Source organism: Lindgomyces ingoldianus (assembly GCF_010093535.1).
Source record: "Lindgomyces ingoldianus strain ATCC 200398 unplaced genomic scaffold BDR25scaffold_48, whole genome shotgun sequence".
Lineage (NCBI taxonomy): Eukaryota > Fungi > Ascomycota > Dothideomycetes > Pleosporales > Lindgomycetaceae > Lindgomyces > Lindgomyces ingoldianus.
This window is the reverse complement of record NW_022985209.1, coordinates 367,399-379,268: the sequence shown is the minus strand read 5'-3', so window position 1 is coordinate 379,268 and position 11,870 is coordinate 367,399. Positions and strand designations below refer to the sequence as shown.

The window sequence follows — 11,870 nt, the reverse complement described above, 5'->3', positions numbered from 1 at the left end:
TTATTACCTCTAGTTCCTTAACATTCTATTTGTACAAAGGGCTATAACTATTAGAAAGAGGTTCTGTAAGGACAATCTTATAGTTATATAGGCAATGTGCTAGTAATTAGTAAGCTGTAGTGTAGCTAAATACATTTTAGTACTAACAGTATTTAGATAGTAATTAAAGGTTTACTAATACTTTAGTTTTACATTTATTATCTAATAGTAAGGCTTACTTGTCTTTAATTAAACACTTAATTTTATAAATAAAAGTTAAAAAAAAACTTTTTTTTATGTTAAAATAAAAAGCATTTGCTAAGATAAAAGTAATAGTAAAGAAATAAATGTTCTTTAGACCTATTCTAGACTTCTTAATAGATAGGCAGATTAATAATTTAAGTGTCTTTAGACTGTAAGTAATAAGAGAGCAGTATAATTTTAGTAGCCTTAGTAAACCCTTAATGCAGTTAATTATTAGGCTGCATAACTGCTAAATGTAGTCTTTTTTCTATAGTGCGTTGTGTTGTCTAATATCTAACTCTACTTTTTTATTACGCGCAGGCTAGTTTAGTTGCATAAGTAAGGGCAGTAAAAGTTTATAAGTAGTAGGATAACTATTAGACTATATAATTTAATTTTTTTTTATATCTAGTTAAAGTTTAAAACAACATAGCTATTTAATACTAATAATATAATTTTATAAGCTAAAGTTTATAATTATAAAAGGGTAGTTTTAGATTCTTCTACTATTAATTTACATGTGTAAGCAGATATACTAGTAGACAGGAACTTAGATTTAGTCTTAAAAGCCCTTAACTATAACTTTAAAAAGTAAACATTAGATAAGGATATAAAGGCATTAGAATAAGAACTTAGCTATTATTAAGTTAATAAATAAAAAACTATATACGCTAGTATTAACTAAAGAATTTAATTAAACTTTAATGCCTTTTAAGCATAAAATAGTAGGGACTTAAAAATGTTTTTCTTTAAATAAGTGTAATAAGTTAATATTTACTAAGTTATACTTATTTAAGCTTAGAATAAAAAGTTTTCTTAAGTGTTTTTATTTTTTATTTAAAAAAGATATAGGTTATAATTATTTACATCTATAAACTTTTTCTTAGATTTCTATTACTTTACTTTAATTTCTTATACTTTAAAGATAAAACAATTGCTAGTAAAATGTTCTAGTTTACTATAATTATAATAGTTGCTAGAAGTTATCTATTTTTTAGAGGCAGGTGTCTAGCTAGGTTAACAGTGGGTAGATAGGGTAGATTAGGGTACTAACATAGGTGCAGGTCAGAGTGCACTAGAATAGTATACTGCCTTAGATGTATTACTAGAAACTTTCTAAGATTAATCTATAATAGGTCTAACATTAGATTATTAGGTATAGTTAATATTTTACTTTAAAATAGCAAAAGTGTTTCTTTTTTTTATATTATAAGCTGTTAGGTAGAATACTATTAACTTAAAAAAGCTTTTCTAAGTGTGTTTAAAACCTAAGTTTAGTACTTTTAGGCTAAGTAGTATCTTTTTTTATAAGTAAAAAAACTATTTTAACTTTAATATAGACTCTTTAATAGCAGCACTAATAAAGTAAGCTTTAAAGGTAAAAAATGCTTCTTCTTTACTTATTCTTAAAGTCTAAAACGCCTGTTGCGCCTCTGTCTTTTTATTACTAGTAATAAAGTATGTTTATAAAAGCTTAATTATTTTTTTTATATTCTTAAACTAAAAATTATCTAATTTAGCTAGGTATCTAGGCTCTAGGTATTCCTTTGCAATACTAGCAGTGTGTCCCTATACTAACACTATGCGTGCGCGCTTACTCTAATAGTAATCTAAATTAATATTAAGTTTATTTATAATAAAGGCTTACTATTATTTAAACATAAGTTTTTTACTATCTGTAAAGTTCTTAATTTTAAGTGTGCATTTAGTAAGGTAGCTTTAAAAAAGCTTAGAAGTGCTTAAAAAGTCTCTTACTATTAGTGTAGCAAAGGTAATTTAAGGCATTATTAAGAGTAATTTAGTAGTTAGTAAAGGTTAATTAAAACTAATAGTTTTTAATCTAGTTAGCTGTTTAACTTATGCCTTTAATTAAGTAACTTAGTTTTTAAAGGCTATGCTACTAGAGCTTAACTTTAAATCTAGTAAGTTTTTAGCTTTAGGTCTTATAAAAAAAGGTTTAGCTGTTAAGGTTAGTAGTTGTTTAGCTTTAGTAGTAGGCATTTTGCCTTAGCTATAGCTAGAGCGTGTTATAAGCTTTATACTAAGGTCTAAAAGTAGTTAAAAGTTAGGCATTAGTAGTTGTCTCTAATTCTAATAAGTTATTAGTAGTCTTTAGGTTTCTACTTTAGCGCACTCTTTATAACTTTTCTAAAGGCAATTTTAATTATAGGGGATAAGAAGTTCTAAACCTAAAGGCTTTAGTTAATAGAAAGTTTTTAAGATCTTATCTATAATAACTAAATAATTTAATATAATAGTGTATAAAAATAGTAACTTAAACTAAATTAAACACTTTTTAGAGTTAGACATAGTTAAATAAATAATTAATGTAATATTATTAATAAAGCTATTACTAGTAAAAGTAAGTTTTCTAATATAATGTAATAGCACAGGCAAAATAATAGGTCTAAATGCAGTAGGAATCTACTTAGAGGCATATAGGAGTGCGTGAGGACTCTAAACCTAGGAATGCCATTAACACCTATAGGCCTAGTATAAAAGGATATTAGAAAACTACTAAGCTAGCTACAGGGGCGAGGTGCAACTAAATACATAAGGGAATAGGGGTAACTGCAGGGGACTAGGTCAAGTCATGGTCGGGGCCGATACAGGGACCCTTCGGATAGGATCTGAGCGACCCGAGATGGAACGATTCGTAGAATCGTTACACTTATTAGCTTTAATAATCTATATAGAGACTACACTAAAGAGAATTAAGTGCTAAAGATTATTAAAGTGCTTAAAAACTATAAAATTATATTTAAATTCTATAACTATATTACTAATAATATGTTAAATAATAATATAAAGACTATTATAATTTTAGCTAAAAAGCTTTACTTACTTTTTACTACTAAACACTATATCTGCTGCGCTAGCTATATAATTTAAATTATTATTAAGGCAGTTATATATAGCTAGAGAGTCTCTACTTTTAAAAAAGCTCTAGCCTAAGCTGCTCTACATAATTAATTTAAGCTATACTAACAGCAGAGTGGTATAAGTAAGTTATATAACTTTATTAACATAGTGCTAGCATCTTATAAATAATAATTAGCCTTTATAACTTTTTAGGCTTTACTTTTAGCTAATAATCTTTTTTAGAGATTTAGCACTTTTAATTTTATTTAGAACAGTAGAGTACACTAGCATAGCATATATCTTATGCTTTTATGTTGCTATAAGTTAAAAGAGCTTATTAGTAAGTTTTTATGTAAATAATAAAGCGCTAATGTGTTAATAGCTACTACTCTTTATAAAACTATCTTTAAAAAAGAGTAAAAGGAGGTTAATTATTTTATTAAGTTTCTCTAGTCTATTTACTTTATAATAAAAAGACTTAAGGGTAACAGCAAGTACAGCTCTATCTAGATAACTATAGTTAACCTCTAGCACCTATATATAAAGCTTACAAAGATAGAGGAGGAGCTTAAAAGTAAAAGTAATAATTACTACTTTAAAAATAGTGTTATGTTTAAGATCTAAAAGCTAACTTTATACTAAAAAAAATTATTATAGATCTACTTATATTATACTACACTATTGTAACTATTTTTAACTTTTAATTATAACTTATTTAGTTTAAAAACTACTAGTGTAAGCACCTAGCATAGCATAAGTAAGCTAGGGCTTTAATAAAGGCAGTTTTTTAAAACTATATTAATAAAAAAATAAAAAGTAATAAAAAAAAATTTATAACTTTACTAGCATAAGCTCTTTAGTAGCAAGTATGATAATAAGGGCTATAAGCAAACTCTCTTTATTAACATAAGCCTTTTTATAAGGTTAAGGTTATATAAAAAATAGTAGAAAATAATAAAGCTGTAATAATACTATAATAGCTACATTAAAGACCTTTTTATAGCTAAAAAGAGATCTCTACTATTCTAATTACTTCTTACTTAGTAGCTTAAAGTTAGTTATTACTCCTACTTTACACTTTTTAAAATTACTTTTAATTTTCTTTGTATACTTTTAACAAGTTGTAACTATAAGAGAGCTTTTTTTAAAAGTAGAAGAATAGTTATAATTAATAGAAACTACTTAGTAGGTTGTATAATTAAGGCTTTACAGCTCTAAAAGAACTAGTTACATTATAGGGCTATAAAGAGTAAATTAACTACTCTAGAGGACTTTATCTAGGCTAAAAGGCTTCTCTTAGAACAATTTTAACCTAGACTAACAAAACTTCTTATAAAAAGTACAAAAGTATAAGGATTTTAAGAAGTTACTATTATGTTATGTACTTGCTAATTAATTTACTGCTTATGTATAAAAGTACTACTAAATTAAGAAGTTACTAGCAGAAAAAAGCTTAAACGTAACGTACTACGTACTGTTGGCCACGCTGCCTAACACACTGGCGATTGTTAGCAGCCTGACGTCTATGTCGCACGTGTCTCACGCGATATCATACCCATGTACTGCACTCTTCACTCATTAGGCATAGCTCCTTTCTCGTATAGTATATAATCAGCCCAGAGCTCTATCGAGCTCCTCAGACCTTACAATACACTCGTGCAATCCACTTTGTTTGGATCTCAGTACCTTGTTGATTCGCTTACCATATGACTCCTTCTCAGCTCATGCAAGAGTCTGTGCAGCAGCTTCAAGGGACATACAACGCGGCAGAGTAGACGAACCGGTGAGCATTGGAAGGGGGGAAGATGGCACCTGGGAAGAACCCCCCAGAGACGCTGAATAGCGCCCAAAATCTGGCGGGAGCGCTATGGGATTGGGGCAAATGCGAGTCGACAGAGAAAAAGATTCAGCGAGTGCCGAACACCAGAGCGGATACGGTAGGAGACGCGTATCTAGATACACTAGCTACCAGGGGCAACCTAGCGTCAGTCCTACGGAATTAGGGGAGGTAGGTTGGGAAAGGACATGAACTAGCGAGCGCTAGACACGTATGAGAAAGTGCTTTGGGCAAAGTATCCAGATACAGTGGTCAGCTTAGCTACCTGGCGTTGGTGGTGCAGCTTCAAAAGAGCTACAGGGGGTAAAAGGAATGAATAGGCGATCGCTCGAGGGTAGAGAGGAGGCGCATGGGAACGACCATATAGAAACGTTGACTAACGTTCGCAATTTTAGCGTTGGTGTTACAATATTGGAGGGATTGCGAGGCGGCGGAGCGGTTTCGCCGAAAGGGACTGGAGAGAGGGGAGAACGCGCCGGGGAAAAAGCACCCTGACACGGTGGCTAGTGTATTGCCTAGTTCCCCTCCATAGAGAGCAATACCATGAAGCTGTTTTGGCACTAGACGAAAGGTTAATTAATCAGAATTTGTAACTAAAAGCGACACCGTAGTGTCCTCAGCCCCTTCTACGATCTTAACGACCTTGAAATTTTCGGGCATTCGTCCTTGCAGCCCCCTTTCCGACCCGACTGTCAAATGATATGTTAGCGGTGCATTCGCCCCGTAAGTTGATGAAACACTTACAGAGGAAAATATACACAAAATCCACAATAGCAGGTGCCCATGTGGCTAGAGCGAGGACTTGACCGAATCCCCATGCCCGTTCTTTGTTTGAAGCCCCGCTCACCTGTCCCTGTTCCTGTCTATACGCGGAAAAAATAGCCAGGAACACCCATATGCCACCAAAGCTGAGGGCAGCGGGAAGCTTCCACCTGAGAGACCGGTACACGTCGAAAATCTCAAAATGTTGAAGCCACGGCATCCTCGTTACGGCCGAGAAAGCAAGCGCAACCGGCGCGATTATCTCGAATCCTTTCAATGCGCGCCACAAGTAGATGGCTTGGGGTGCGCACAGATCTTCATAATTCTGCTTTTGTATATCTCCTTTGCCATATTTTAATTCACTTATCTCCAGTGATGGAGTAACCGCAGCTAAAACTCGGACGGACGTAGCCAGAAGACAGATGAGGACCCATAATCCGATTCGTAACCTTTTCCTCCGCAGGGGGCCTATCAAGCACTGAACTAGAATCGGAGGGAGGATAGTGAATACAGCCATGAAGACCAAACCAATCCTCTCGGCTTCTGTAATTCCGTCTTTTGTGGTTAGCGCAGTCGCGTAGCCGTGTAATGCTGCCACGAGCATCGCTAGGCAGAACAGAAGCATGCTACTCAAGAATTCTGCAGAAGAGTCAATAACCGCAGTGCTCAGATCCAGCAGAATTGGTGGCGCAGTCGTCCATTTCCTGAAGCGCGCCGTCCGCTCCGCGTATAAGAACATAGCGTAGACGCAGGCAAGCGCTCCTTCCAGCCAGTATGTCACCATCATCTATACCGGAAAGTTAGATAAACCCCTTTGTAGTTTTGCCCATTTCAAGATACTCACGCCTCTTCCGGCAAGGTCAGAGTTCCCTTCCCACTTAAACTCACGGCAGAGCGACTTGGTGCAATTCTCAATAGTATAATTAAAAAGCTCGTCCACTTTTATATCCGATATATCCGAGAGGTACCACTGGATCCATTGAGAATCCGTTGGATCGGGTAATCCCGTGGTGTTACACATGTCATTCATGACCGTGACAACAGACTCTATTGTGTCATTAGGAGTTGCTAGCCATGCCGCTGCATAATCGCAGTTAGGGTTATGGAGGAAAGGTGGAGGTGTCCAAGCTGGAAGTGCTCTTGCTAAAGTAGAATTGGCCGCCATTTATAAGAAACAACCTTGACTAAAGCCGCAAACGAAATGTAGAACGACGATCTTCTTATAGCGAGACCAAAAGTTGTACATATCTACCGATCAAGAAGAGAGGCGAGCTGAGATCAAGTATTGGAATGGTGACGAACCACGAGAGCTAGCTAGGAGCACCTCGTACTACACGGAGCGCGCAGGTGTGGGTCTGTACGACACGGACCGTAATTTACCAGATAAGGAACTCACACGCTGTGCAGACAGGAAAACGTTACACCGCCGGGATCGACGGCAGTCTCCTAAACCTCAATCACTCGTTGGGATCTTGGATATCACTCGAGCACCTAAGACGTGTTGACGCTAGAAAGTCGACCAGTTCCTAGCTAAACCTGGGATTATTCAATTGCGCCATTCGTCACTAAAGCAACTAAAATAGGACATGAGATGAGGACACAGCACCAAGGTTTCTAGCCCCATAGTCGTACACAAGTTTCCACGAAAAATCGTTCGCCACACCACATGCTGTGCAATCAGCGGGGCCGAGACTATGAGAGTATGGTCATGCGCCATCAGATTATGGTGGGTAAGATTTTACCCGAACCGATTCAAGTGAAGACTCACTCCATGTTTTGTGGGCGACATCGCACGTTGGAAGCTCATAGTTGCACTGTCTCTGGTAGAACAAACGGAAGTTGCGGCAACTGCCGCCTTATTTCCCCCAATACAGAAGCCGGTCTGTTTAAGAGTGCCTGCAACTGAGGGTGAACCCAGGCGACTCGATGCCGGACGGGGTGAGAATTCGAAAGGGTAGCGGGCGGAGATGAGAAGGACCAAGGCCAGGAGCCGCAGGTGTATCTAATACGTTGTACGGCCGGTCTCGGGGTTTTCGGATCGCGCGCGCTTTAAAGATGAAATGAGTAGCGGGGGAGACGTATGCCATAATTTGTGATGCCTAGGGGTGTGCAGGTGTGAATCGACACGTCAGGCGAAGGAATGCCTTCCTGAAGGTTGCGGTCAGATGCCTATGATCCGCGCGCTGTTTATCCTAGCTCCAGCGCACACCCGGTTACATCATAGGCAGCCTCTAATAATGGCAGGCCGGGGTCATCGCTGGGGCACCGTTGAATTTAAAGAAGTATTTTTCACCGCAAGAAACCCAGGGCAGCCGAGGCCTTTGCTGTGCGACTACGGTAAGATGCCGGTAAGATGCCATGGCTTGAAGGGTAATTAGTCTTGAAGGTGGAGTTTGTGGTCATATCGTCGGTGGTCCTTCATCATCTAATGGACCGAGAGGTGGCGACTTAGTGGCTTCGGTCGCCTGTCTCTCCGAGGTGCGCTCCAGACGAAAACGACCGTGAATGGCACCTCTTCAGGCGCATCAGAAGTATATCGAAGGAGTTCAGACATAGTTCTATCGAAATCCACCTACTTTGCAGATTAAGAATGAAGAATAGTTCAATTTGTCGCACGTGAACCAATGTTACGGGCCACGCAATGCCTCATTCTCTGCCTCATGGCGTGGTGATGGGGAATTCTCATCCGTTCTATTCACGCTGCGAATTATGCACACATGGGTCTCAGAATTCTCTGCGGTGCTGAGGTAGAGGTATTGAGCCAGGTCAGCGTGGAGCGGCCTGTGCTGCGGTGATGTAGTGGTAACTGTTCGTGTTCGAGGTCCCGCTGACAACGCTGACCTAACTGCCCCGCTTGAACTTGAAAATAAACACTAAAGAAACTAATAGAAAACTTAAAACGCTTAAGAGACTTCAGTAAAGTAAAAATATACTTAAGAAAGCATAATTAAAGAAAATAACAGTAGAAATACACGACTAAAGAAAAAAAAACCCTCTTTAAAAACAAAGAATACCTCTACTATAAAAATATAAAACGCTTTTAGAAAAACTCTTTAAGTGTATTACAAGGCTGTGATGTTAGAAGTAACTAAGATGCTTCTGTGCACTAGTGCTATGTTAGGCAGAGAAGGTTGAATTAATGTAGCGAAAATAGAGTAGTTGTAGTTGTAGAGACAATAGACAAAGCTTATAAAAGTATAACTATAAGATAGTTATATTAAAAGCTATAAAAGCGACTGCTTAGTTAATTTTTAAAACTACTATTAGAAAAAGCATTGCTTTAAATATAGGCTATATTTTTACTTCTTCTTAATATCTACTTCTTATTATTAAAGCGCTGTTATAGTAATAGCGCATTAGCTTTAGTATCTTTAAAGTCCTTATACTAAAAAATTTATTACTTAAGTTATTTATAAAACTTTAACGTACTTCACAGGCGAGTTGCTTACAAACCTAAGTTGCTTACTTTTGCTAAGACCCTACCCTAACAAACTCTATTATAGCCTATAACAACCCGCTCTAGCACTATATAGTATAGTACAGCCTAGAATATTATTTAGATACTACTTTTACTTTTTACTTACACATTTATGTGTTATGCCTAGTCTAATTGCACTATCTGCAGCGCCTTTAGAATAGCTTACCTACTTTAGCTTACACCTACTTTTTTGCCTTTTTTCTGTTACTGCGCGCTCTAAACTTCTTTAGAGCTATTAAGTGTAAGCTTTTTTAAATTATTAAAGTTCTTTTTACTTTAATTTACTTTTTTTATATAATTTATATTACATAGCAGCTTTATTAGCTGCTTAAAGCTTAGTAATTTTCTATTACCCTAACACTAGCTTATACATAATTATTGCTGCCTTTTTTAAAACTTTTTTAAACACTTTAACTATAAAAGTTAGTAAACTATTTATATACTTTTAAATTTTTATTTTTATAAGCATTAATTATAACCTAAGTTTTAAAGTATTACTTAGAGTTTATAACTGCTAGAGCTTATTATATATAAGTAGTAGTAGTAATAAAGTGCACAACTTTATATTAAAGCTTATTATAACTTATTATAAGTTAAAAGAAACTAATCTAGCGTTTTAAACACTTTTTTAAATATTACTAAAAGTAATTATACTATTATAGGCTGCTTTAAAGTATAGTAGAAACTTTATTTTTATAATATAAGTAATTTAGTTGTGTATAAGGTTTTTAGCTTAGCGCTTATACACCTTTTTTAAAAAAGTAAAATAACTTACATTAAGTAGCTATAAAAAGTGTAATAAGTAAAAAAGTATATAAATAATAATAATCTTATTATTTTTATACTATTACTAAAAATAAAGTAAGTTATAGCTTTTATAGCTATTAATAACTAGTAGACAGTAGCTGCTAATAGTACACTTCTTTATATACATATTAAAGTGCTTTAACTAGTCTAGACTAAGCTAATTAGTAGTCTAGCTGCGCTTAGAGATTATAATAACTTAATTTTAAAGTAGATTTTTCTTTTTATACTAGTTTAAAAAGTAGTTACTACTCTAAAAAATAATAAAAAGCAGAATAGCCTACTTTTTAGCATTAATGCCCTAGATAGCTATTGTCTACTTCTAGTTACCTAGCTAGACTGCTTTTAGCTATTCTTATTTTTTTAAACTTATAATAACTGCTCTAGTAGATATCTAGCTTATTATAAACTCTATTTTATTAAAGTTGTACATGTTGTTATTTTAGATGCTATACTTAGCTTTAATATTTTTTATAAAGTTAAACTAGCTTTAAATTACTATAAAATTTTTATAAAAGGCTTTTTTATAGTTATACTTACACTTAAACTTTACTTTAAGCTTTAAGTAATACTTAATAAATATATTAAGCTAGTTTATACTAATATAGCTTATATTACACTTAGCGTGTAAAAAATTAGCTATATTAGCTATAGCAACTAGCTAGGGGGGAAATCCTTGTGTATTTAGCTTAAGTATGTGCTAAATAATTACCTACTTTTTATTATTATCTAGCTTTTATAAGTTAGCTATATAATTAGCTTAGAAAAGTTATCTAGCGTGTTAGTTACTTATTATTTTTTAAAAAACCCTATAGATAGCTGCAGTGTGTTGCTTAAAAAGTGTTATATTTTATTTAAAAGCTTAAAGTGTAAGCTACATTTAATGTTTCTTTAACATGTTTAAGTAGTGTTATTAGAAATATAAAATACTACAACAGTTTATAAATGATCTGTAAAAGCAAAGCTTGCTTAGAGCAATAGTTAGCACATTAAGGTAGGTGTAAGGCCGGATGTCCTAGAGCGGGCTAGTATGGCCTCCCCTAACCTGTTTAGAGGTCACATGACCTGTACTTTGTATATAAGCATAAATTCTAACAAGTAAGGCCTAGTAGCAATTTATCCCTCTTATAATACACTTCTATCTTTAAACGCTTACTTTTAGTGCTATTTATGTTACTTACTATTCTATCTTTATAGTAAGTTATTTAGGTTAAAGAATAGTTTATAATAATTTTTATAAATTATTTTATCTTAAGTTGCTTAGAACTTATCTAATAAGTTTTTATATTAGCTTTAACTATAACTTAACTTTATCTTTTATAGTTACTTTTATTTTTTTAAATATTTAGTTACACCTTTTTTTTTTTAGCTAGCTTAGTAGTTTTCTAATATTTTTTATATAAGGCGTATAGGTGTTAATAGCATTCCTAGGTTCTAAGTCCCCACGCACTTCTATATGCCTCTAACTAGATTCCTACTGCATTTAGACCTATTGTCTTGCCTGCGCTGTTATATAGTTGTAGCATAATGCTTAGCAAATTATTATTAGATAGGTAATAGACATATAATAATAATATTTAACTATAGCATGTAACTAATTATAGCCTGTAACTAAGCATAGCTAATGCTAATCTCTAACACACTAATATAGCTAATGCTAATCCTTAACATACTAATATAGCTAAAAATATAGAATAAATATAGCTAACTATAATTTAAATATATTTTATATAACATATACTAAAGTAAACTATATATAAATTAATATAAAACTATACTTATATTAAGTATACATTTTTTTAAAAAAAATATAAAAAATATATACACTAATAAAAAGATTATAACTAACTAACCTAGTATATTTTAAAAAACAGATTTTACTTAACTTTATATTATATAAACTTA

The 11,870-nt window shown here is 33.8% G+C and overlaps 3 protein-coding genes across 3 annotated transcripts; 2 read left to right on the top strand and 1 right to left on the bottom strand.

Annotated features, from left to right (window-relative positions):
• Positions 1 to 4,874: 4,874 nt before the first annotated feature.
• BDR25DRAFT_243093 (uncharacterized protein) lies at positions 4,875 to 5,087 on the top strand (the record flags this gene model as incomplete). The annotated part of the gene is made up of 1 exon (XM_033685804.1): positions 4,875 to 5,087. A coding segment is annotated over one exon (213 nt), but the record flags the coding sequence as incomplete, so codon positions are not given.
• A 410-nt stretch (positions 5,088 to 5,497) lies between these two features.
• BDR25DRAFT_319445 (uncharacterized protein) lies at positions 5,498 to 6,713 on the bottom strand (the record flags this gene model as incomplete). Its single annotated transcript, XM_033691826.1, has 3 exons — positions 5,498 to 5,610; positions 5,666 to 6,470; positions 6,528 to 6,713. 3 exons carry the CDS (start codon positions 6,711 to 6,713, stop codon positions 5,498 to 5,500), a joined length of 1,104 nt encoding a protein of 367 aa, XP_033541032.1.
• Positions 6,714 to 8,324: 1,611 nt separating this feature from the next.
• BDR25DRAFT_361933 (uncharacterized protein) lies at positions 8,325 to 8,560 on the top strand (the record flags this gene model as incomplete). The annotated part of the gene is made up of 3 exons (XM_033696513.1): positions 8,325 to 8,404; positions 8,435 to 8,448; positions 8,484 to 8,560. 3 exons carry the CDS (start codon positions 8,325 to 8,327, stop codon positions 8,558 to 8,560), a joined length of 171 nt encoding a protein of 56 aa, XP_033541031.1.
• Between the last annotated feature and the right edge of the window lie 3,310 nt (positions 8,561 to 11,870).